General features: G+C 32.2%; 1 protein-coding gene across 1 annotated transcript in view; it reads left to right on the top strand.

The window, feature by feature from the left end:
* Positions 1-27,767, top strand: part of DPP10 (dipeptidyl peptidase like 10) — an 887,847-nt gene that overhangs the window by 238,632 nt on the left and 621,448 nt on the right. Inside the window, 1 exon segment of the mRNA XM_074301856.1 lies at positions 24,507-24,602. Coding sequence (XP_074157957.1) covers positions 24,507-24,602 — 96 coding nt within the window.

Below are 27,767 nucleotides of genomic sequence, written 5' to 3'. Positions count from 1 at the left end.
AAAATGTTTGGCAGCTCTTTTTGTACTGGCTAGAAACTGGAAAATAAATTGACGTCCATCAATTAGAGAATGGTTAGATAAATTATGGTATGAATGTTATGGATTATTATTGCTCTGTAAGAAATGACCAGCAGGATGAATACAGAGAGGTTTGGAGAGACTTACATGAACTGATACTGAGTGAAATGAGCAGAACCAGGAGATCACTATACACTTCAACAACGATACTGTATGAAGATATATTCTGATTGAGGTGGATATCTTCAACATAAGGAAGATCTAATTCACTTCCAGTTGATCAATGATGGACAGAAACAGCTACACCCAGAGAAGGAACACTGGGGATTGAATGTAAACTCTTTACACTACTGTCTTTCTACCCAGGTTATTTATAGCTTCGGAATCCAATTCTTCCTGTGCAACAAGAAATTTGGTTTTGCACACATATATTGTATCTAGGTTATACTGTAACACATTTAATATGTAAGGGATTGCCTGTCATCTAGGGGAGGGAGTAGAGAGAGGCAGGGGAAAATTTGGAAAAATAAATACAAGGGATAATGTTGTAAAAAATTTTATTCATTCATATGTACTCTGAAAAAAATTATAATTATAAAATTAATAAAAAAGAAAAAAAAATCTTTCAGGTATTTAGATAGTACTAATATCCTCAATACATCTTTCTTTTTCTAGATAAAACAAGCCCATATCCTTTATTTACTTCTTATAGAAATTGTTTTCAAACTTTATTTTCCATCTTGGTCACCTTTTTTTTATGATACTCCAACAGAGTAGTATTCAAAGGGTGGTATTAACTATATCCAGACCTCTTTTCTCTGATGAGCTGCCTATGTTTATATTGTAATTTTTTCAGGTAGTTATATGAGAGAGTATAGGTTTTAGGGATAAGGAGAAAATCAAAGTTTGCAGTGCATAATAAGACTGTTGCAGGAGTTAAAAAACTTGCAGGGATAATTGGATTTCTTGACAAATGAAGTAATGGACAATAGAATAATTTTGGACTGTCTCTTGGCTGCTGAAGGAGGTATATGTGTGATTGTTATTTATATACCCTCATTCTAGGATTTATGGATATGCATAATTCCTCATGTTGATTCATGTTGTTTGTTACATGTTATATTATATGTGCCTGTGTTTTATTATATGTGCTTGTGTAACACCTCCCATGCTGATGAATTTATTTAAACCTGTTTCAAATAAGACCCTTTAGCCCAGAGGAAACCTGCTAACAATATCTGGTTTGACTCCCCATTTCCTTTTGGTGTTCTCATCTTCCTTTTTGAGAGATCATGGAGGGTGTGATCACCTACTTTTTGTTGTTTTCACCTCCCTTCCTGAGAAGTCAAGGAGGTTATGACTGTCTGTGTTCTAAAACAAAAGAAAGCTGGAGATGTAGAGGGCCTGAACTCTAGAAAGATATACTTGAGTCAAGGACTGAAGGCTTCTTATAGTTATGTACCTACTCAATGTGACTGATAATAGTTCTTTAGTTAAACATATACTTAATGTGATGTATGTAATCACTCTAGTTGCGATATACTTAGTGTAATATGGTGATGTAGTAATGTTATATAGTTGGCACATGCTCAGTTGCTGTAGTGATGTAATTGTACTGAGGTATTTAAGGGTTGAGAGGACTGGGAACTGGCAGTCTCCAACATAGAAAACACACAGAGGAGTCTCAGACATAGACACAAGAGAAGATTCGAGATTCCATATTCCAGACTCTAGACTCCATCTTTGACCAGTCTCGTAGTGGCTCTCTTGCCTTCATCACTTCATCTAAAGAACAAGGTCCTTCCAGAGATCTTCTAGAAAGCTAGCCTCGACATTACAGTTTCTCATGCTTAAAACTTAAGATTCCTGTACTTCTTGCCTCTTATTTTTAATTTATATCTTAAATTCACCTTTGTAGCATTCCATCTATATACCATCTTCTCTTCTCTGACACTGCCAATATTATTTTTTGCAGACTTTCCTCACCTCACTGTTGCACTGTTGCAATAGCCAATTTGTCTTACATTCAGTCACCAAAAACAAAGGTCTATCATGTCACTCCATTATACAATGAAGCACATTTGGTCCCTTATTACCTCCAGTATTAAATACAAAAATTCTTTTTTTGGTGCTCAGAGATCTTCATTATTTAGCACTTTCCTAACTTTCAAATCTTCTGACACTTAACTGGCAAACATGTACTCTTTGATCCATTGGCAAGGAAAGGTCTCCTCCTGTTTTTTCAAGCAAGACACTCTATTTCTTTGTTCTCAGGAAAATTGACATTCAAATGCTATTAATCAAATTATGTAAGGAAATGAAACAACATGTTATTCCCTGACTAATTCCTAATTACATAGTGGTAAAAACAAAAGAAGATATCAATTTAGACATTTTTTGAATCAATAAAAAATGTTCAAAATATCATCCAAACCACTAAAGGAAAAACAAAATGGTAGAACTCTGGAACTATCTTATATCCTATAAATTGTAAATGATAACCAAAACAAAAATATTCCTTTCTGAAATTGATATGGGAGGACTAGTACATTAACACATTATTGGAGGTTGACCATTTGTAATTTTGCAAAAAATCAGAATGTTATATTAATATCTTTTAAGTACTTAGTCATACTTTTAGGCATACAACTGGACTGTTCTGGGAAGAAAGGTAAGAGGCTCTTATTGATGATACTTTTAACATTATAGATATTACTATATTTGATACCTATGTTTACTCATTTTTTTGTTTCATATATGTCTTTTTATTTCCTTCAAAAATTATTGAAATTTAAAGAAAAAAATGAAGACAGAATAATCGAAGTTTAAGAAGAACAATTAGGATTTAGAGTTATTAATTTAGAGGAATCAAGTGAATTTTAAAAATAAATGATAGATGAATGATGATTCCAGAGGAAGTATGTTGAAGTAACAATGAGGGACAGTTAGTATATTTAAATTCTCTCCAAGATCAGTTTGTTAAGAATATAATAAAAAAAAAAAAAAAATACAGCCTGAATGGGAGAAGTAGGCATCTAGTACTTGAAAGTGGTTTGACACATTTAAGGGATTAAATGATTTATTTCTCTAGAATCATAATGCCAATATAGTTCAGAGGCAGAATTTGAACCAGTTTCCTGACTCCAAGGATGATACCTCTATCCACCAAACCAGAATGCCAGATCTTTAGCAAAGAAAATTAGTTAAACAAGGAAGGTTTCTTCATCCTCTAATAAACACAAGCAATGCAAGCTACTTTACTTCCAAATCTGCCTTGGGGGCAGTGCTATTCAATTGTCTTCTGGTGTTTTCCACTCCCCTTAAGTGAACTTTGAATGGTTAGCAAATGAAAATTTTGAGCTGCTTGGCACAAAAATTGCTTCTTAATGTTCTGCTGTATCATTATGACAAAGGAGAAAAGGTAGCTGGCTGGTAAAGGCATTTTTCACCTCTTCAATTTGGAATTCTGAGGAGGAGGAGGACAATATATTGTCACATTTTCCCCAGTAAAATAAACTTAGGTCTACCAGTCATAATGAAGCTCTTGTTAGTTGGTGGAAGGGTAAAGCCTAAGTCTGATTCATCCATATTTATGAAGGGCTGAGTCATAATTGATTCCATTGGGAGTTTTAAAAATGGTACAACTTTTCTTTTCTTTTCTTTTTCCTTCTTGAAATAAAGAATGGCTCAATACTGTTAAAGATGTAGGTAAAGGTTACAGTGAGAGTGTTTCTTTTGTTATTACCACTGTATTTGATGACAAAGACTACTTAAGTATATATAACATGAATAAAACTAGACTCTCAAAATTGGAAATAAATAGCTTTGATCCTTTGAAACAGGAATTATTAACTTGGGATACATAACATTTTAAAAATAATAATGTGCAACAGTGTAATTGATTTTTCCTTTAGTCCTAGATATTTTATTGTATATCTTTAAAACATTATTCTGAGAAGGATCAATAAACTTCACCATACTGCAAAATTGTCCATGGCACAAAAAAAGGTTAAGAAACCCTGTCTTAGAAAATAGTCTCAATATTAGGATTCATCTGTTTATTAAAAAGAAGATGATTTTCTAAAATGCATTTGATAAACATTAAGGACTTAATTGCTCTAGTGACTTTTACTTTGTTGTTATTATAAGTCAATTCAAAATGAATTTCTTTTAGTCACTATGCTGTCCCACTGAAATAATAGCTCCTGCTTACTGTTAGTTAATATGCCATGTTGCATTATGTTGCAGGCAATCTTACGCCAACTGAGAATTTAAAATGTGTCATTTCAGTGCAAGATCTGCGTTTTAAACTATCAAAGCAAAAAGGGAACCTTTCTATTTTGACTTTAAAAGAGGAAATTATATGTCACAGAATTTGAAATTTACATTAACTGAATAAAGGGATAAAGATTAACCTACACACAAATAGTTTATTTCTTTTGTGGAATTAAAACAGTAGGTGTGTTAGGATAATAAAAAAAAAAGAGTAAAATGTGACTCTCCTTATTGTTTTCATTTTTCCCCAAGCCTATTACAAATGAATACATTCAAATGTACCCAATATCTAGGTATAATCAGACTGATGCATAGTTACTTTAGCACTTTCTGATGAAATGAATTAGGGGAATATTTACATCTGTAGTATTTTGGTCAGTTCCAGATACCACATTCTAAGGTAAATGTTGATAATTTGGAGTGTTATGGAGCAGGAAGCATGATACAAGACCTGAAGCACATTTACAGTAAAGATTATGTGAAGTAAATGCTACTTTTTATCATGAAGAAAAGATTTAGAGGATAACTGTTATGAGTCTTCAAGTGTATGAAAAGCTGTCATATAGAGATGGGACCACATTTTCTCTGTTTGCCTTCAGACACAGAACCAGGAGCAAGCAATGGGTGGAAGTGGCAACTGGGCCAGTTTAGGCTTGTCTAAAAAAAAAAAAAAAAAAGGAATGGACTATCTTCAGAGCTTCCCACCTTACTGTGGAGAATTTCAAACAGAGATAGTTGCCAAAGATGGGCATGTTATATAGGAAAAACTTTTCTCATACAGGTTCAACTAAATGATTTTATATTCTCAAATGAAATGATTCTGTGAGGACTTTTTTTAGATATAACTCTCTCCTAAGTGGTTGCATAAATGTATTGGGATAACTGACATTTGGGTGGCCAAAAATATTCAAATTCATTTTCATATATTTCATTCCAAATCAGTTTGAAATATATCAAATCCATTTTATTTTCAATTCAATGTAAATATGTTAAGTACTTATGGTTAAAATAATATATAACTTGCTCTTTTGTTTAAGCATTCAAGATGTTTAATGTCAAGTATTAGTTTAAGGTATATTCACAGATACCATCAATATAAAAATTAGAATATGTTAAATATTTAATAATCTAAGAGGCAACTTGGTATAGTCATTAGTGTACAAGGTCTAAAAACAAGGTCTTTTTCAGATGCTTATTAGTTTTATGACCCTCACTTACTCTCTAAATGCCTGAGCAACTTTTTAAGACTTATCAGAAATGGATAATTCCCATTAGGAATTCACTTCCACAAATGAAATAATTGATCCTTCATATTTTCACATATTTAAGAAATTATAATTTATTTAAGTAGAAAGAGAACATTTCTGACTATGGTTAATAAAGGTGCTGAGAGGAAGCATTATAGAAAACACAACATTTAGCATAAACCATGAAGGATAGGTAAGTTTTCAGGGAACTAAGAACTAAGAATTATAACTATATACTTTGTCTAATAGGATATACATACATGCATACATGTCAGTGTACATATATGCATGCATGTATGTATATAAAAAGTACACATATATGCATATACTATGTGTGTGTGTGTACATGGACTATTATATGACAGCATTGCGCTAATCACTGGGGAAACAAAAAGAGCCAAAAGATAGCTCCTGGCCTTTAGAAGCTTACAATCTAATGGAAGATATAACATGCAAACAACTCCCCAAATATATATGTTAATAGTTGATTGTGGAAATGTTTTAAGTAGATATAGTTTATATCAATTTTAGTAATGTATTTGAGAAAATATCTCATCATTTATCCTGTTTAAGATGGAGAAATGTGGACTAGGTGTTAGGACAAGTAAATATATTAGGAATTGCTAGAAAAAAAAATGATGTCAACCTGGAGGAATAACTCTAGTGGCCATTCATAGAAAAGGGATCCAATAAGGGATCTTTATTTATCCTAATGCTCCAAAACCTTGTTATTAGCAGTTTTGTTCATATTATTTCATATTATTATAAGTATTCTCTCCTCCCTTGTGCTCACAAAAATATTGAAAGGTATGTTTGATGAAAGAATTGTTTTTCCAAAATATCTCTAAAGGCTAAATTTAACATGATATTTTATGAATATAAAAAAAAAAAAGTCTTGTGCTTCAGTTATACATGTTGTTATAACTTTTTAAGATTAATATTCTTAATTTAGTCTACAAATTCAGAATAGGAGCTATATGGCTATATGAGAAATATATAATGAGAAAGACCTATTTTTTAAAGGAGTTTGTTAACTCAGTTCTATCTACATATGATATGATAGCCATGCAGTCTAATGGGATCTTTCTCTGGATTAACAATCGTTATCCACAATAAAGAATGTCAAGTCAAATGTAAATTGTGATTTTTACGTGTGATTGCCACAATATAATGGGAAACAAAACAAAGTGTATTTTGCAGAGCTCAAACAGATTGCTGTCCTAAATCCACATAATGTCATGATTGGTTGAAAAAAAAAAAAAAAAAAAACAACCAACCTGTAATAATTTAGCATAGAAAAGAGAAACCTTATGATTAAGAAAGATTTGATATGAAGCTATGTTGAAGAATGATTAATTTTATTATCTTTGGATTCATAGGACAGGATTAGGACCTTTTAGAAGTAGATTTAATCTTAATATGTTAAAACAAAACAGAAAGATGATAGATGGAGAGTGGGTCTTAAAGTAAATTTTCCTTTGGTGTCTACATTCTATTTGACCCTGGGTGAGTTTAATTGATTACTTATTTTCTCATGCAAATCTTTCATACTATATATTGTAAAGTAGAAATGAAATCACAAGATTGACAAAAAATTATCATTTTAACAAATAATGCTTCCTAAAATGGGAATTTTTTTGATTTCTCTGGAACAGTGATATATAACTAGCAGTTGATTATTACCTTATCAGTGTTATGCACTATAAGTAATTTTTAGACTTCAAATGTTCTGCCTCTGAAATTTCATGTTACTATAATTCAATGACAGAAACATACAAATTAAGAGTCTGAAACTTAACTTTTTTCACTTGAGGTCATAGGTCACTTGCTACCACATGCATCTAAGACTCTTATCTTTGCTATTTTAATCCTCACTGATATCTATCTAACTTTAGAACAAGAATACTTACAAATATATTTTCATATGGTTTACAATTTCATTTCCTGGTCCTACTCATTTCTGTTATCTCAGTCCATCTATCATGTACTTCACCTCCTTTAGCCCTTAATGCTTATATAAATGTATGTACATAACAATTATATAAATGACTATGCTTATTTGTTACTAATGCATGCATATTATATTCTAAACCTTGTTAGGATGCAGTATATCTTTGTCCCCCTAATACATACTATACCTACTGTAAGTTATACTCTGCAAAGTAAATACATAGGAAACTGTTGCTGAATCAGTGATTTATCCTGATGATAATTTATTCTGGGATTATGAATTTCAAAATGGAAGATATAATTTCTGACAACATCTGTTTAAGTAGCTTTGAACAACATTTAGCTTTAGCATTACATGTGGAGAGGAGCTAAGAAAATATACTACAGGAGATACAGTGAAACAGAGACCTGAGAATGGTCATTAAATTTCATAAGGAGGCCAAATTGACTAGGTTAGATTAAAATAGAAAATGATCTTAAAGATTTGACAATCTGGGTTTATAGTTGATATAAACAGATATACTTAATGTAAGAATACTAAAGAACAAATAAATGATAGGGCAAGATTGATTCTACCTGAATTAATTAGAAGCTACAAATTTAAAAAAAGGTGCTATTTCCAGTGAAAATAGTAAATCCAGTGGGAATAGCTTTGGACCAAATGATGAAAATTATGATGTTGCGGATAGTGCATATCAATATTATTTAATGTGCATATATTAATTATCTTAATATATGTTAAGTATAATATATACATCATATATATCTTTATATCACACACCTTGTGTCTGTTGTGAGTATTTTAATTTTTTATCATTGGGCAAGACTCAATTGAAAACATCTCTCAGAAGTTGAAATAAGAAGTAAAATGATTGATGAAATTTTAAGAAATGAAGATTTTGTTAGTTATTGATATAAATTTTGCTTAGAAAGTCCTGGTTGTATAGTATTCGGTTCTAATGCCTTAGTAGTAGTAATTATAGTGATTTGAATATTACATACTTATTAATAACATTCTTTCCAGTTGAATGAACTATCTTATTTGAGAAATACATTTGATCTCATTTAATTTATAAAGTGCACATTATATTTTTATTACATTTTACTTACACATTAAATTTTTTTCATTAAGTAAGTTGTTCTAAATTTCTACATTTCTACAGCCACATCTACATTTATAAGCATACAGTTAATGCATTGGCTTATTTGGAAAATTCAGCTATCCTATTACTAAACAGATTTTAAGGGTAATATTTTGTTTAAACCTGCTTTATTTTAAGAATATATCAAGAGTCATAGGTATAGATTTCCATTTTATTTGGAATATAAATTTGAAAATATAAATATCAATTTTCTTCATAATTTTTAAAAATACAAAATACTGCCTGAGGAAAGGAAATAATGAAATCATCCTCTCAAAATTACCTCTTATCTCATAATCCTATATAAATACCTTTATCTTTCACAAAGACCAATTTAAGTAAGATATATTGGTGATAGCTAACAGCAGTAGGATACAGTTATTTATCATTAAGTTTATCACTATAAGGTAGTAGGCCTAATCTTCTAATTTGAGATGAAAAAGAATAGGCAGTATGTATGTTCCACTAAATACTGACAATATAACCTTTATTGTACTAGATCTAGATCCTAAAGAAGTTAATGACAGAAAGAAAAGACAAATATATACTAAAATGCTCATAGTACATTTATTTGTGATTAAAATTTGCTAGGGAAAAATCTGTCCACAAATGATCAAATCATGTTCTGTAAAGAAATGGACTATTGTTATTATATATCACAAATATTAGATTAATTTGAGAAAACCACTATATATGTATATATAGACATATATGTATACATATATATATGTATACATATATATTTGTATATATGTATACATATATATGTATATATATATATATTTATATATATGTATACATATATATGTATATGTATAGCCATGTACAGGTAGGTACAAATTATGGTAACTATATAACCATGTGTTATGGGCCAGAACTTGAAACAAGGTACTAAGTAGAATTGATGAGACAATGGCTATCTAGTTTAGCTTGGTTCAGTATGGTTGATTTAATCTTACAACAAATAATGATTTACTAGTGATATAATGATTGGTTTATACTCAGTGTGGAGCAAATAAGCAGGGACTGAGATTACAGAGGAGAAGCTTTCAGAGGCAGAGAAGACAGGCAGGAGATCAAGTTCTCAGAACCAAGGACAGACATTCATTCTATCTTTAGTCAGGCCACTGGTGGCAGGCTCTCCTCCTGCATTTCTCCACTGAGACCAAGGCTGGTCTGAAAGCCTCTCCAGAAAGCTGCCCAGCCCCAGGAAGGAGATAATAAAGAATCTGGACTAAAAGAAATCTAACCAGGCCCCAGGAAAGATGACAAGAATTTGAAAGAAATAATAAAGGATTTGGACTTTAACCCCTAGCTACACTTGTAGTGATTACTGAACTGAAACAAAAGCTCCTCCCAGAGACTTCAAGAAAACTAAACCTGAGAACATTACATTTTGGCATCTGAACGTGGGGCCACGGACCTTCATCTGTGACTCAGAAATTAGGGTGAGTACAAGAAGGAAACTTTGTAAAGAGCTAAAGTAGTTTTCCAATTAAAATGGGACAAAAATGTTTAAAAAGGATATTTCTCCACCTGAAGGAAAATTTGTCAAAAGCTTGGTTAAACTTATAAAAAAAAAAAAAAAAAAAAAACAAGATTTGATTATAACTTGGGAGCAGATCTTTGAACTTTAAAAACAATACAGTATATATCTCCTTGGATTTCTAAGGAAAAATAATTCAATCCAGACGAGTGGAAATTAGTAGGAGAGCAAATATGTGAATATTACAATGATAATGGACCTGACTCAATTTCCAAAGAAACATTTTATACATATAACTTAATACAACTGGCTTTAAGAATTATATAAGTTATAGAACAAGGAAAAAGAAGAAAGAGTAGCAGGGGGAGGATCCAGCCAAACTAGGTGAAAAGCATGAAGAATCAGATAAGAATGGAGTTAAGTGCAATTCTGTTGAAATTAAGGAGTGTGGTGCTTCACAGCAGGAGCCATTAGGATATTCTCCATCCCCTAACCTGCCTCCCTCAATTAACCCTTCATGGGTGGAGTGAGAAGAAGGAGGGGAAGGGCAGTAACACAATCAGCACCAGCTATGAAGCAGCATATGACAACATTACAAAAGGCCCTGGTTAAGGTTAAAAAAAGAAGGAAAGGGTATATATGATTTAATAAATGTATCCCCTGTGATTGAAGAACTTTACTCTCCAGGTCAACAAAGAAAAAGATACACTCTTTTTGATCTGGAAAAAAAAATCAAGAATTTGAAAAAGGGTTTCACTCTTTATGGGGCTACATCATCTTATATTAAGATGTTACTAGAGAATTTGGCTTTTAAAATTTTAACCCCTAGTGATTGGAAATCCATAGTAAATACATGTTTAGAACATGGACAAAACTTGTTGTGGCTTTCAGAATATAGTGAACTCTGTAAGGAACAAACCCAAGGAAATAGGCAAACTGGAGTTTATATACAAATTACCTTTGACCAACTAGAAGATAAAGGTCAATATGCAGATGTTTTAGCACAGATTAATTACTCCATATCCGCATATGAGCAAATTGCTGCTCTTTCTATCAAAGCATGGGGCTCCCTCCCAGGACAAGATGGAGGTGAAGCCTTCACAAAAATAGAGCAAGGTCCCAATGAACCTTTTTGTGGATTTTGTGGGATGTCTGCAAACTGCTGTCACAAGAACCATTGGAAAAAATGCAGCTACAGAAACAATGATCAGACGTGGCTAAGGAAAATGCCAATGAGGTTTACAAAGATGGTCCTTTAGAGGACTCTGTGCCACAGTGGGCACAAATACTTATTATTCCCAGATTATGATGAACATGGGAAGACAGGGTTCCTCTTGGCAAGAGACTTCTAGAGAAGCTCAGCGATGCTTTTAATATGTAAAAATTGGACATCTGAAAGCTCAATGTAGGCAGAGACATAGAGTGAGAAGACAGGGTGAGAGAAAACCTAAAACCCTATGTCCAAAATGCAACAAGGGTTTCTACTGGGCCTCTGAATATAGATTGACCCAGGAAAATGAGAGGCAGGGCCCAGTTCCAAAACCTCAAACAAAAAACAGGTGGGGCATGATGGCAGCTGAGGTTATATCCAGAGAGTCTTTGGAAGTTCAGGAATCTGATGTGATCAATCAGCCAAAAAGCAATCAGGTAGCAGAAAGAGATTATAGTTGGGGAGCATATAAGCTTTTTTTTTTTTTTAATCCAACAGAAGGGCAGTGTCCAGTGCAAACAGCTCCAATGTAATTTCCAGGTGATGAGGGAAGATTTAGAAAGTGGTAAATAGAAGGGACTAGATAGGTTAACTGCTTGGGGGAAAGGGTTTGCTTGTATCTCTACAGATGGAGAAGGAATCAGATGGTTGCCAAGGAGCACCTGGAGAGAGATAGTAAAAGAGAAAAACCTCGAAACAAAAAAGACCTAAGAAACATCTGACACTGAAAGAGCATGGCTGACAGTAAGACTGTTTCAGAACTTCAAAAACCACGGAGTCATTGGAGTCCCTGAGATTAAAAAAAAAATAAAAAAAATTGATAAGACTGTTGCAGAACTTCAAAACCAGAAGGAATTATTGGTTCTCTGAGATATGATGAGATTGATACAGGACTTCAAAATTTGCAGGAATCCTTGGATTCCCTACACACTTGAATTAATGGACAATAGATTCCTTTTTGACTATTTCTAGGACTTATGGACATGTATAATTCCTCATATTGATTCATGTTATTTGTCACATCACTACTAGCCTGTGTTATATTGCTATGTGCTTATGTAATTTATGCAATTATGTGTAATAACTCTCATGTTGATGGAGTTATGTATAGCAGTTTCAGGTAAGACCATTCAGAAACCTACTAAGCTGATTTGATTTCCCATTTCCTTTTGTTGTTTTCATCTTCCTTTCTGAAACATCAGGAAGGGCATGATATCCTCCTTTTATGGTGTTTTCACCCTTTTGTGAGAAGTCAGGGAAGGCGTGATCACCTCCCTTTTTGGGATTCTCACCTCCTTGAGAAGTCAGGGAGAGTGACCACTTATGTTCTAAAAGCAAAAGAAAGCAGGAGATGTTATGGGCCAGTACTTGAAACAAGGTACTAAGTGGAATTGGTGAGACAATGGTTATCTAGTTTAGCATGGTTCATTTAATCTTACAATAAATAATGATTTACTAGTGATATAATGATTGGTTTATACTCAGTATAGAGCATATAAGCAGGGATTGAGAATGACAGAGGAGAAGCTTTTACAGGAATAGAAGACAGGCAGGAGCTCAAGCTCTCAGAACCAAGAACAGAAATTCATTCTATCTTCAGTCAGGCCACTGGTGGCAGGCTCTCCTCCTGCATTTCTCCACTGAGACCAAGGCTGGTCTGAAAGCCTCTCTAGAATGCTGCCCAGCCCCAGTAAAGAGATAATAAAGAATCTGGACTAAAAGAAACCTAACTAGGCCCCAGGAAAGGAGATAAGACTTTGAAAGAGATAATAAATGATTTGGATTTTAACTCCTGACTGCTCTTGTGTGAATACTCAGACTGAAACAAAGGCTACCTAAACCCCCCCCAAGAAAAACAAGCCAAAGAACATTACAACCATACATATTTCTATATGCATATATACATATATTTGTTTTATAGATATAGATATAGATATAAAGGAACATATGTATCTCTTTCTATCTACATGTGTGTATGAGACATACACATGTATATTATGTGTATGTATGTATATCTCCAAGACAGAAACAAAGTAAATTAAATCAAGGCAGAAGTACCAGAATGTTGGTCACTTGCAGCTTATAATATTAGTAAATATTGTCCAATGTAAATAACAAGGGCTATAACTGAAAGTATTTCAGTAAAGATTTCTATTTATCTGTTATGCATTTTAATTCTTATTTTATTCCCAGATCTTTGGTTTTATTGATATAGGGAACTAGAAATGAGAAAAATTTAACTGGTGATGCATATTTACTACTTCACTACACAATCAATAGCAGCTTTGAAATGAGGATAAATGGTTTGCTCAGTATAATATATATATATATATATGTGTATATATATATATATGTGTGTATATATATATATATATACACACATATATATATACACATATATATATATAGAGAGAGATCTATATATCTATATATATCTATATCTATATATCTATATCTATATCTATATATCTATATCTATCTCTATATCTATCTATCTATCTATCTATATCTATATATATATATATATATGTATATATCCATAGTGGTCCTTGAATCTGGACCTGCTTTGTCCAGAAACACTGAGGGTCTTCCTCTTCCAGATTTATTCCTTTATTTATTTATTCATTTTGGGTTTTTTGACCTAATTGAAAGAGGAAACTTTATTTCAATTGCTACCTAGCCTTTATCACTGAATGACTGCAGTATTGGTCACATTGGGACCTGTTGAAGACTTTAGCTTAAAAAGACCAGTGTATCTGATTTCATTCAGGACTGTCTCCAATCATCATGATCTATATTTTGCCACTGGATCCAGATGGCTCTGGAGAGGAAAATGAGACACGTGACCTTACACAGTACTGCCACATTTAAATCTAATTCACTTGCATGTCATGGCATCACCTCTCTGATTTCATAGTCCTTGAGAATGAAGGATAAAGAACAACAACAACTAGTTCATTATAAGTTATATCTTAGATAATTTGAAAGAATTGTTCATTAAAAGTCTTTTAATGCTAGCCTAACTATGGATATACATTTATACTTATAATTGAAATATCATTGTTTCAAACTATAGAACCTGCAAGAAAAAAAAAAAAAAAAAACCTGCACCAATAATTAAAAGTATATTTTTAAGTAGTAGGGTAGGAATAACCTTGGAATTCTAAAACTTTCTGATTCCTTTCTGTTTTGATGAAAATCATATTCAGCACTTTTGTCCATATATTCTGCATATTCAGTAGTAGTGAGACATCCAATTAAACACCAAACTTAAAATTTTGAAAATAAAAGGAGAGATTAAGAAAATTGAAGTTAAGAAAACTATTGAACTAATAAACAAAATTAAGAGTTGGTTTTATGAAAAAAAATAGATAAACTTTTAGTTAATTTGATTAGAAAAGGGAAAGAAGAAAATCAAATTGCTAGTATCAAAAATGAAAAGTGTGAGGAGGAAAAACTAGAGCAATAATTAGGAGTTTTTTGTATGCAAAACTGTATGCAAAAAATATTATAATTTAATCAAAATTGATGCGTACTTACAGAAATATAGATTGCCCAGATTAACAGAGGAGGGAAAAAATTACCTAAATAGTTCCCTTTTAGAAAAAAAAATTGAATAAGCAATTAATCAACTCCCTAAGGAAAAAAAAAATCTCAATCCACATGAATTTATAAGAAAATCCTACCAAATTTTAAAGAACAATAAATTCCAATAATATGAAAAAGTATTTGGAAAAATAGGGAAAGAAAGATCCATAACAAGTTCCTTTTATATCACAAATATGGTACTGATACCAAAACCAGATAGGGCCAAAACAAAGAAAAAAAAAAGTATGGACCCATTTCCCTAAAGAATAACAATGCAAAACTCTTCAATAAAATATTAGCAAAGAGAGCACAGCAAGTTATCACCAAGATAATACATCATGACCAATAAGATTTATACCAGGAATGCAGAACTAGTTCAATATTAGGAAAAGTATTACCATAATTGACTATACCAATAACCAAACTAACAGGAATCATATGATTATTTCAATAAATGCAGAAAAAGCATTTAACAAAATCCAACATGCATTCCTATTAGAAATTTCAGAGAATATAGGAATTAATTTTCTTTTCCTTAAAATATCAGTAGCATCTATCTAAAACCATCAGCAAAAATCATATGTAATGGGAATAAACTAGAAGCATTCCCAATAAGATTAGGGGTGGAACACTTTCCCACTATCATCATTACTATTAAATGTTGTATTAGAAATGGTAACTTTAGCAATAAGAGATGAGAAATAAATCAAAGGAATTAGAGTAGGTAGTGAGGAAACCAAATTATCACTCTTTGTGGATGATATGATGGTATATTTAGAGAATCCTAGAGAATCAACTAAAAAACTACTAGAAACAATTCATAACTTTAGTAAAGTTTTAGAATACAAAATAAATATACATAAATCATTACCATTTTTATCTACATAAATCATTACCAACAAAGTCCAACAGCAAGAGATACAAAGAGAAATTATATTCAAAATAACTGTAAATACTATAAAATATTTTTGGGTCTATGTGTCAAGACATACTTTGGAACTATATGAACACAATTACAAAATACTTCCCAAAGAAATAAAGTTAGATCTAATCCATTGGGAAGATATCAACTCATTATCATCAACTACTCATGGGTAGGCTGAGATATATAATAAAAATGACAATTCTACCTAAATTAATATACTTACTTCATGCCATACCAATGAAACTGCCAAGAAATTACTTTGCAGAGCTAGGGGAAAAACAATAAAGTTCATCTGGAGAACAAAAATCCAATACTTTCAAGGAAATTAATGAAAAAATAAGTAAATAAAGATGATCTAACTGTACCATACCTAAAACCATATTATAAATCTGTGGTCATCAAAACCATTTGGTACTGGCTAAGAAATTAAGCAATTTACTAGTAGAATAAGTTAGGTTTACAAAACACAATAGTCAATAATTGATAAACCCAAAGATCTCAATTTTTTTTGGATAAGAACTCATTATTTGACATAAAAATGCTGAGAAATTGGAAATTAGTATGGCAGAAACTAAGCATGGACTAACACCTAACACTCTATACCAAGATAAAGTTGAAATGGGTTCATAATTTAGACATAAAGAGTGAAAATATAAGCAAATTAGAAGAACAAAGGATAGTCTTATTCTCAGATCTGTGGAAGACAGAATTTATGACTAAAGAAGAATTAGAGTATATTGTGGAATGCAAAATGGATAATTTTGACTACATTAAATTGAAAAGTGTTTATACAAACAAAAGCAATGCAAATAAGGTTAAAAGGGTTCTGATAAAAGCCTCATTCTTTTTTTCTTTTTTATTAAAGCTTTTTATTTTGAAAACATATTCATGGGAAAATTTTCAGCATTAATCCTTGCAAAACCTTGTGTTCCAATTTTTTTTCCCTTTTTGCCCACCTCCTTCCCTAGATGGCAAGCAACCCAATATATGTTAAACATGGTAAAACATATTAAATTCAATATATGTATACATATTTATACAATTATCTTGCTACGGAAGAAAAATCATATCAAAAAGGAAAAAAAAGGAGAAAGGAAAAAAAAATGCAAGCAAACAACAAAAAGAGTTAAAATGCTACATTGTGTTACAGATTCAATTCCCACACTTCTCTTTCTGGGAGTAGATGGCTCTCTCTTCATCACAAGATCATTGGATTTGAAGGCCTTATTTCTAAAATATATATAGAATTGATTCAAATTTATGAGAATACAAGCCATTTTCCAATAGACAAATAGTCAAAAGATATGAACAGACAACTTTCAGATGAAAAAATTAAAACCATTTCTAGTCATATGAAAAAATGTTTCAAATCATTATTGATAAGAGAAATTTGAATCAAACCACCTCACACATCTCAAATTGGCTGAGATGACAGGATATGCATTGGAGAGATGTGGTAAAACGGGGACAATAATATATTATTGGTAGTGCTCTCCATTCTGGAGAGCAATTTGGAATCATAGCCCCAAAGACCTATCAAATTGGCATACCCTTTTATCTATCAGTGTTTCTCTTGGGCCTGTATCCCAAAGACTTCATAAAAAAGGACCTATGTGTGCAAGAATGTTTGTAGCAACTCTTTTTGTAGTGACAAGAAATTATAAACTGAGTAGATGCCAATCATTTGGGGAATGATTGAATAAGTTATAGTATATGAATATTATGAAATATTATTGTTGTAAGAAATAATCAGCAGGATGATTTCATAAAGGTCTGGAGAGATTTACAAGCACTGGTACTAAGTGAAGTGAGTCTAACCAAGAGAATATTGTACACAGCAGCAAGAAAATTATACAATGATCAATTCAGATAGACATGGCTCTTACATTGAGGTTCTTCAGGCAAATTTCAGTATACTTATGATAGAAAGAACTATCTGCATCCAAAAATGACTCTTAGGACTGAATGTGGATCACAACATAGTCTTTTCATCATTTTTGGAGTTGTTTGCTTGATTTTTTGTTTTCTTTCTCATTTTTTTTTCTTTTTTTTATCTGATTTTTCTCATGTAGTATTATAAATTTGTAAATATGCATAGAAGAATTGTACATGTTTAACATACATTGGATTATTTTTCTTTCTGGGGACAAGGTGGAAAATGGAGGGAGAAAAATTTGGACCACAAGGTTTTGCAAGGATGAATATTGAAAGCTATCTTTGCATATATTTTAAAAATTTAAAAAAAAACTCATAGTGACCTATGAGTTATAAGTTATCTTATGTGCTTTTTCTCCTATAACTCATAGGAGCTATGAGAAACTATGGTCTTTAAAAAATTGGGGTTTACACAAAAGCTTTGTGAAGAGACATAGTGAGCATAAGTATGCTGCTAAACTTGAGAATTGATGAAGTATATAGAAGCAATCCACATCTATATTTGGAACTAATAAAAGTTCAGTGCTCAATTTTTGAAAACCCTTCCCCTGATTTTAGTTGAGACTATTATCAGTTTCCTGAATATGCAAATTGCAATTTTAGGATTCAGTCTTAGGTTATTTCATGACCTCTCTAGGCTTAAGTTTCATGACCTATAAAAAGAGGTTACTTGCCTTCCTTAGTAGTTTCTAAGGCACTTTATAACTTACATTCCATACTCTTAATAGAGATATTAGGTTTAAAACAAACAAACAAAAATACCAAATACAACAAGTAAATGTTGTAGCTCTAAATTTTTTCATTTGAAAAAAAAATAATTGCAAAATATGGCATAGCAATGTGTGTTACTGAAATGAATCAGACTGCCTCCAAGAGTGTGGGATTGTGGGTTTCCCAGAAGTCAGTCCTAGATGTGAATCTCCTGGAAGTCCATGTGCAGGCTTTTCCTTTAGATTTGTGAATCTTTTGGACTTGCAAATCCACTGAATCCTGGCTCTGAATCTCCTCGAACTTCTCTGAAGTTCTCCCCTTGACTCTTTCCTGACTCCTGGAGAGTGGGCTTTTATATCCTCCCAGAGAATGGTCTTGTGGGTACTCCCTGGGCTTGTGGGAGCTCCTTAAAAGTATGCTCTCTTAAAGGTGTGAAGTCTAATTTGTGAACCAATGAGCCAACTCCTTTAAAGGTTTTAACTCCTTTAAAGTTATGAACTCAGTGCATAAGTAACTTGTAACAATCCTAACAAAAAGGGGTATTGTACAAGACAGGAAGCATCCCAGTAGGCCAATAACAAACCTCATTTCAATAGAACAGTTGTACATCCTAAGACCCCCTACAATGAAGAAGGGATCTGCCAACACCAGGATCCCCCATGTACTTCAGAATAGCCAGGGAAATGGGCAGACTCCAGCTTTAAAAACTTCTAGATGCTTCAGAATAGTCATCGGCAAATAAACAATTGCCATTGACCAGACTTCCAGTACTTCAGTATAGCCTGGGCAAACAGGTAAATAGCAATCTTAGGGGGTATATGCAAACAGAGTTGTTGGTTCTGTGTCATAAGCTTCAGCATAGCCCTGAGGAAAGAAAATGCCATACTACTACTTATTTCAGTGTAGTCGCATGGAAATGCAGAAACACCTCAATGGCCTCAGCACACACCAGGTACCAGCACTAGGATTCCAGCTCAGTACCAGGTAAGATGTCAGACTCCAAATGCCTGTAGCAATGACAGCTCCCTCAAGAGCTCTAGCAGTTCCAGATACCCTGACACATCCTCTCACTGTAGCACCAGACATGAGGGTCCCCTGTGGGCCTCAGGGAGACAGTGGTGCAGCAGCAGGTAAAGAGGCAGTACCTATAATATCAAGCAAAAAGGAAAAACAAAAAACAAAGCCTGAGACAGTGTTCTTTCCATGCTGAGAGCAGAGCTGAAATTTTAAAAGTTTTCTGCAATCTTTTTTGTTTGATTTTTAAAATCTTTTTTGAGATCTGTAAATTCTTTCTGTGTGGGTAGTCATTTAATTTAATTTTTGAGGTTGGACTCTCTATACTATCCTCAAGGTAAAAGTTCCTGTGGTTCAGGCAGAGGTTACCTCCCAGGGCCCTCTACTTGCTGTTTCTGTGGAGCTAGCCTAGAGGTGTAAACACTTCACACTGATTAAACATCTATCCCTGTGGTCCTCAAACTTTTTAAATAGGGGCCCAGTTCACTGTCCCTCAGACTGTTGGAGGTCCTGACTATAGTAAAAGCAAAAATTCACACTCTGTCTCTGCTCCTCAGTCCATTTGCCATAACCCGGCAAGCCCGCATAAAAGTCCTCAACAGGCCGCATCTGGCCCATGGGCCGTAGTTTGAGAACCCCTGCTCTATCCTAAGGTCTTTCTTCTGGTTATCTTGAATTGTTCCAGGAGGACTTATGTTTTTCTCTGTCTTATTTATTTTCACATGTCTACATTAATCCTGAGATCCAGTTTTGTTTTGTTTGTGGGAGAAATTTGGAGAGTTTAGAATTTTTTTTTTAAAATTTACTCTGCCAGAAACCTCCCACTTATTCTTTAAAATTATATTACTAATAGTACAGGTAGAAAGAATAGACATAGATACAGGGTTTTATAAGGTGAATTGGAAGGAATGACATTAAAAAGGAATAAAAAAAGAGAATGCATTGAATGCAGAAGGAAGGAAGAGGTAGAATGGTGAAAGACCTTACAGTGAAGTGGAAGAGGTAAGAGTGGATGGCAGGCATCACTTGAACCTTACTCTTATAATTGTCGATTCAAAGAAGGAATAATATGCACAGTACAATGAATATAGAAATTTATCTTACACTATAGAAAAGTAGAGAGTGGAGATTAAGTGAAAGGGTAGTGTGTGTGGATTACTGGAATGGAGGGAAAATCAGGGGAAGGGAGGTGATAAAAGCAAAACATCAATGAGGATGAAAAGAATGAAAGAAAAGAGAACAAACCTGATAAAGTATATGATGGAGGGAAATACACAATAATCATAAATGTGCATGTGAATGTGAATGGGATGAACTTGCCCATAAAATGGAAGTGGATGGCAGTGTGTATCAAAAACCATAATCCTACAATATCTTGCTTACAAGAATCATAAATGAAGCACATACACATAGTAAAGATAATGAGCTAGAGCAGAATCTATTACTCTTCAGCTTAAGTTTTTTTTTTGTTAAAAAAAAAAAAAAAGGCCAGAATAGCAATTTCTGATCTCAGACAAAGTAAAAGCAAAAATATACCTAAATAACAGGGATAAAGAAGGAAACTACATCTTCCTAAAATGTACCATAAATAATGAAGCAAATAAGTTTATGAATAGTTAGACATGACTAAAAAATGACTAAATACTACTAATATAAAATCAAATTCGTCTAATAAATATATAAACTTTCTAAGCAAAACAAAATAGCATAGCTAAGTAATTATTCATATTAATTCCATATAAAAGAAATATGCTAATAATGTTGCAATTGTTGATAATATTCCCATCTGTATCTGTTGAATTCTTTGGTAAAATGTCATATTCTCAATGGTGCCATCTACATTTACTCTAAAGCATTGAACTTACAATAAAAAGGATTCAAACTTTGCCATCTGGGTCAAGTATCTTAAGTCATTGGATTATGGTTTCCTTAACTGAATTGGATTAGATAATCTCTAAGGTCCTCAGAATTATAAATTTGATGATTCTAAGTAAACTTTTGTATATGATTTTATTTTGGATTAATTACTAATTTTCTTTTGCTTTAGTTACTGGGTCTAAATGTTGTTCATCTTACAAAATCATTAGCCTCTTTGGTTAAGAAACAGTGACCTCTGCATCATCTAGAATAATGTCATTTATATAGTATACTTCCTCAAAAATATTAATTGGATCAAGATTGGGAAAAGCTTGAAATCCCCACATATATATTTGGTTACATATTCAATGTATCAAATAAATCAGGTCTTCTCTTTGCTGTGCTTTTATATGTATACTCTCTCTTGTTTCATGTTCAAAGCTAAAGACCAAGAAATTACTGTGAAGATCAGGTTAGCACCCTGAATACCTTAGAATGAGCCAGAGTCAGGATAAGCAAAAATCCTTGGTCTTTAGGGGGGAAAGTGAAGGGAATGGACACAGGATCTCTGTGACCTCCTTTCTCCTCATCTACTGCCAAAATGGGTCTGGCTTGTCTTACTCCACCCCCTTATCCTTCCCACAATTCTCTGTATACACTAAAAGATAGAACCACACAGAATAGTGGTAGGGGCCATTTTCCAAGCATATGCTAATAGAGTATTGTCCAATTGGTAATTAGCCTTAAGTGCTCACTTGTCCTATCTCAGTGCATCAACTCAGAGTTTCAGCCCTATACAAATTACAACCATTTTTATTTTTGATAATTTTTTATTAGCTTGTATCAGTTGTGGATTAAACACTAGATGATTTTTTAAGATTAAATTTAATTAGATCTATTTTTGCTTTTGTTTGATCAGAGATCAGGATTGCTATGTCTGTTTACTTGTTTGTTTTTTGTTTTGTTTTTTTTAACTTCAGCTGAGGCATAGTAGATTCTGCTCCAGCCTTTTACCTTTACTCTGTATGTATCACTGTCCTTTAAATGTCTTTCTTATAAGCAACATATTGTAGTATTCTGGCTTTTAATCTAATTTACAATCTTTTTCAATTTCATGGGAGGATTCATCCCATTCAAATTCATAGCTAAATTAACTATTTCCCACCATCTTATTTTCTCCAAGTTATACTTTTCTCTTTCCTTTCCCCTTTTTCCTCCTTCACTAGAGTTTTGCTTTTGACCAATACCTCTATCAATCTGCTCTCCATTTTTACAATCCTTCCCATTTTCTTATCTCATTCCCCTTCTACTTCTCTTATCACTTTTATTAGCCTCCCCTATTCCTTTCCTCTTTCCACTCCTACTTCCCTATAGGGTGAGACAAGTTTCCATATCAAACTAAATATATCTGATATTCTCTCTTTGAGCCAAATTTAATGAAATTAAGGTTCACACAATGCTCAACCCTCTCCCTTTTTTACCTCTTCATGTGATGTAATTTATCCCATTTTAATTCCCTCTTCTCTTCTTCCAGTATCATCCCCCAGCCCAAACCTAATTTGTTTTATATAGCATCAACATAAAGTCAAATTATACTGGCCCACTCTAAGTAAACCTCTAACAAAGATACAATTCTCAAATATATAGTGTGTGTATGTTTGTGTGTGTCTGTGTGTGTGTGTGTATTCCCATGTAGGTATGCAAACTTTTTAACTTTTAAAAATAGATTTTTTCCTTCCCTTCTTTTATTCTGCCCATGAGACATTTTAAGTATTTTTTTTTTCATTTTTGTTTTGTTTGACTAATTCTTGATATCTCATTGAGTCATTCACTTCCACTTGTTCAATTTTTTTTTTTTTTTTAACCTCCTTTTGCATTTGGCCAATTGAACTTTTAAATGACTTACTTGTTCATTGAATTTTCTTTCCATTTTTCCAATTCTATTTTTAGAGATTTTTTTTCCTCTTTTTCTATTTCATCAATTCTGTTTTTTTTTTTTGTTTGTTTGTTTTGTTTTGTTTGTTTGTTTGTTTTTTTCAAAGAGTTATTTTCTTTTTCCATTTGGCCAAATCTATTTTTTAATGAGTGGTTTTCTTCAGATAATTTCTGTGTTTCCTTTTCCAAAGCTCTTATTTTCTTTCCCAATTTTTCTTCTATTTTAAAATGCTTTTTGAATTCTTCCAAGAGAGCCTTTTGAATTGGAGACCAAGTCATATCATATTTTGAAGCTCCAATTTTAGATGTTTTCACTTTACTGTCCTTAAGTTTTGAGGTCTGTTCTTCCTCATCTTCATAATAATTATCTATGATCAGAGCTCTTATGTTTTTCTTTTTTGCTCATTTTAAAAGGTTGAGGTCTATTATTTGAGCAAAGGGATATTGTCCCAAGATGCTTCTGAAAAGCAATAGAGATTTTATGCTGTCCTGGGGCTGTTGCTTCCTACTCTGGGGCTGCATATGCATGGCCAAGTCCTGTTTGTTATCCAGCAGCTCAGGGGCTCACTATTTGCCTTCTGTAGTTGAATTGAATTTCTCATAACTAATCTGCTCATCCACTGGTTTCTGAAGCAGAGATAGTCTTTAGGATTACCTTTAAAGTTCTATTGAAGGGACACAGATTGAGGGAAACAGTGGTTAGAAGCAAAATAAACTTGAGAAATAGTAAAAAGTGAGAGAAGGAAAAGAGGGGGAGAAAAATACACAGTAATCATAACTGTAAATGTGAATGAGATGAATTTACCCATAAAACAGAAGCAGATAACAGAATAGAAAAATAAAGAACTGGAGCAGAATTCATATGCTTTAATTAAGATTTTTAAGAAAGCAGGAACAGCTATCACAATCTCCAATAAAGAAAAAGCAAAACCAGACATTTTTAAAAGAGATGGACATGTAGACCATTGTGATAAATGATGCCACAAAAAATAAACTATACCAATACTAAGCATATATGCAGCCAATAGTATAACATTCAAATTGCAAATTTTCAGATTAAAGTGTTTTAAGGAGTGGAAGAGAATTGTCTTTATTTCAAAAAAAAATTAGTACTTTAATCTGAAATTCTGTCACTTAAAAGTAAAAAAAAAAAATGTTTGACTATTGGTAAGAAACTGCATTTCTAACTACAGTTTCATCCTCTTTATTTTAGATGAACTTACAAATTCATCAGAAACCAGATTGTCTTTAGAAGATCTCTTCAGAAAAGAATTTATGGTTCATAATCCTGAAGCCAGATGGATCAATGGTAGGTTTTGCATTTTTTATCACCTGGCTATTGTATTTTGCAGTGATAAATTAAGGTTTTAGGAAATATATGTGACTAATGTTTTGATTATATGATTTCCAAATCATATACAACATTGCATCATAAATTTTGTGTCCTTTGTCAAAGAAAAATAAACGACCTGGACAGTAGATCATTATCCTGAAATTTTTACCTTGCAATTTATTTTAGTATTTATACTGCTAGGGAAAAAATATTTATATGACATAAAGTTCATTAAAAACACATTAAATATCAGCTTGTTTTATTTGTAGAGGTTTCGAGGAAATTAGGTGTGAATTAATTTGGATATGTTGCATGTATATTTGTAAAATTAGAGTTGATTAGTTTGGATATGTTGTGATACATAGTTATAAATATAGATAGATAGATAGATAGATAGATAGATAGATAGATAGATAGATAGTTGTATATATAGCAAAATTTTATATGTTATAGGTATATGCATATTTCTATTGTAATTTGTGTTTGGATGACATTTATATAAATTGTTTGATAATAAATGGGACAAACTATCCTTATTTGAGGATAATTTATCTATCACATCTTTGGAGAAGGGAGGAATTTATGACCAAAGAAGAATTAGAGAATATTATGAAAGGTAAAATTGACAACTTTGATTACATTGAATAAAACGGTTTTCCATAAAATCAAGAGAAACAAGATTAAAATGGAAGTAAAAGCTGGAAAAAAAATCTTTACTGTCCATATTTCTGATAAAGGTCTCAGTTCTAAAATATATAAAGAGCTATGTCAAATTCATAAGAATGTAAGTCATTCCCCACTTGATAAATGGTCAAAGTATATGAACAAATGATTTTCATAAGACAATATTAAAGCCATCAATACTTATGTGAAAAAAAATCTTTATCACTATCAAGTGGATAAATGCAAATTATAACAACTTTGAGATACCACCTCATAACTCTCAGATTGGCTTAAGATGACAGGAAAAAATAATGATAAATGTTGGAGGGGATATGAGAACACCGGGACACTGATACATTGTTGGTATAATTATGAAATGATCTAGCTGTTCTGGAGAGTAATTTAGAACTAAACCAAAGGACTATAATATTGTGCATACCATTTGACCCATCAGTGCCATTAATGGGTCTGAATCCCAGAAAATCATAAAGAATGGAAAAGTACCCACTTGTGCAAAATATGTATAGCATCTCTTTTGTCATAGCAAAGAATTAGAAAATGAATAAATACCCATCAATTGGGAAACAATTGAAGAAGTTGTAGTATGTGAAGGTAATGGAATATTATTGTTCTATAAAAAATGAGGAACAAGCTGATTTTAGAAAGACCTGGAAAGATTTACATGAACTGATGCTGAGCAAAACAACACAACCAGGAAAACATTCTACATAGTAACAGCAAGATTGCATGATGATCAACATTGAAAGACTTGGTTCTTTTCAGTGATGCAGTAACCCAAAGCAATCCCAATAGACTTTGGACAGAAAATGCCATCTGCATCCAGAAAAAGAACCAAGGAGACTGAATGTATATCAAGACATGCTTTTATCTGTTTTTCTTTTTTTTTTTTTTAAATCTCCCCCATGTATTTTTTTTCCTTTTGCTCTGATTTTTTCTCTCCCAACATGATTCAAAAAGTTATGTGTTAAAATATTTAAAAAAAAAAATTCTTATTTGTAGCTATAATCATTTGGAACTATAGGCAAAATAATTAAGAGTTATGTCATTTTTATCAGAAAAGGGATCCTTTCAAGCTTTCCTTTAAGTTACTTTGGAAAAAGCACTTTTATAGATACATGAACATTACATATTTAAATGAATCTTAAAAGAAAAAGAAAAATACACTAGTGGCAGCACACAAGTAGACTCACTTCCTACCCAAATCTATACAGTAATAATAATTGAAAACATATATGACAATTTAGGTGCAATAGATGATTAAAAGGGGAAAATATGTCTATAGATTGAGTACTATTATTTATATGTATATGCAAAATATGATCTCCATTATTCTCCATATGACAATTTGTTTGTAAATAATTATGAATATATTATGAGAAATAGCAAAAAAATTATATCTTTGTATAATTCAATAAGATTCTTTTATTCATTCATGCAATTCTAAATAAAATTTGTGCTTTCAAAATAATATTAATAATAGGCAAAGCATTTCACAAAAAATCCATTGAATTAGCAGAAAAAAAAAATTTTTAATTCAATTTCTATGTGATCCTATAGGAATATTGGTACGTGTTTTTTAAAGACCTAGTTAGATGCCCAAGAATAATCAGGCATTCTCTTGTATTCTCCATGCCTTATGACAATTGGTCAGTGATACAATCAGTCCAAGATGACAACTGAATGAATAAGAGCAGGTCCTTGTGGCTCTAAAAAACTAGGCTGGTTTTATATTATCTTAATGGTTTTTTTTTTGTTGTTGTTGTTTGTTTTTTTACAACTACAGTCTAAGATTGTATATACATTTTGTAAATTCATTTATTATTTTTTCTACTTTGTCTTCACTGCTAATAATATTTTTCTCTGAGATGAAATGGAGGAAGAAAGGGATTAAATAATATCTTTGGAGGCACAAATAAGTGGCATGCCTAGAAAAAATAGTGAGATAGTTTGCATTAAAATGCAGGTAACAGTAGAAAGCCCTTCCTTTATCCAGTCTTAGGTGTTATGTCTTCATATTCATGTGCCAAGAGAGTTATTGGAAATGGCATTAGATGTATTCAGTATTTTTCTCTACATTTTAAGCTAAAAAATAGATGTTTGCTTTTTTGAACTTTGTGTTTTTGTTAAAAACTCTCACTAAAGACAACTAGAAATAGAAAGAGGTTACCAATTGTTAGTATGCCACACAAATATTGCATACATACCCATTTTGAATGGGTTCTTACAACTTTCTAAGTCATTTATTTATTTGAAAACAATTTCTCTTTGAGGAAAAATATAGCAGTTATACTCAGGAGGTTTTCCATTTATTTGTTCTAATTGGGGGTAGAGAAACTTGGTAAACAGCTCGAAACTACTGTTTTATTCATTTGGCTTTGATGAATCAAATAAATATATTCACTCTTGACTACCAAAGACAAAAAAGAAATGTAAATATCCTCCACCCACCAGTGCTCC

This window comes from Sminthopsis crassicaudata, chromosome 3, assembly GCF_048593235.1.
Source record: "Sminthopsis crassicaudata isolate SCR6 chromosome 3, ASM4859323v1, whole genome shotgun sequence".
In the NCBI taxonomy this organism is placed as follows: domain Eukaryota; kingdom Metazoa; phylum Chordata; class Mammalia; order Dasyuromorphia; family Dasyuridae; genus Sminthopsis; species Sminthopsis crassicaudata.
Note: the sequence above shows the minus strand (reverse complement) of the source record. Positions and strands in the feature narration are given on the sequence as shown.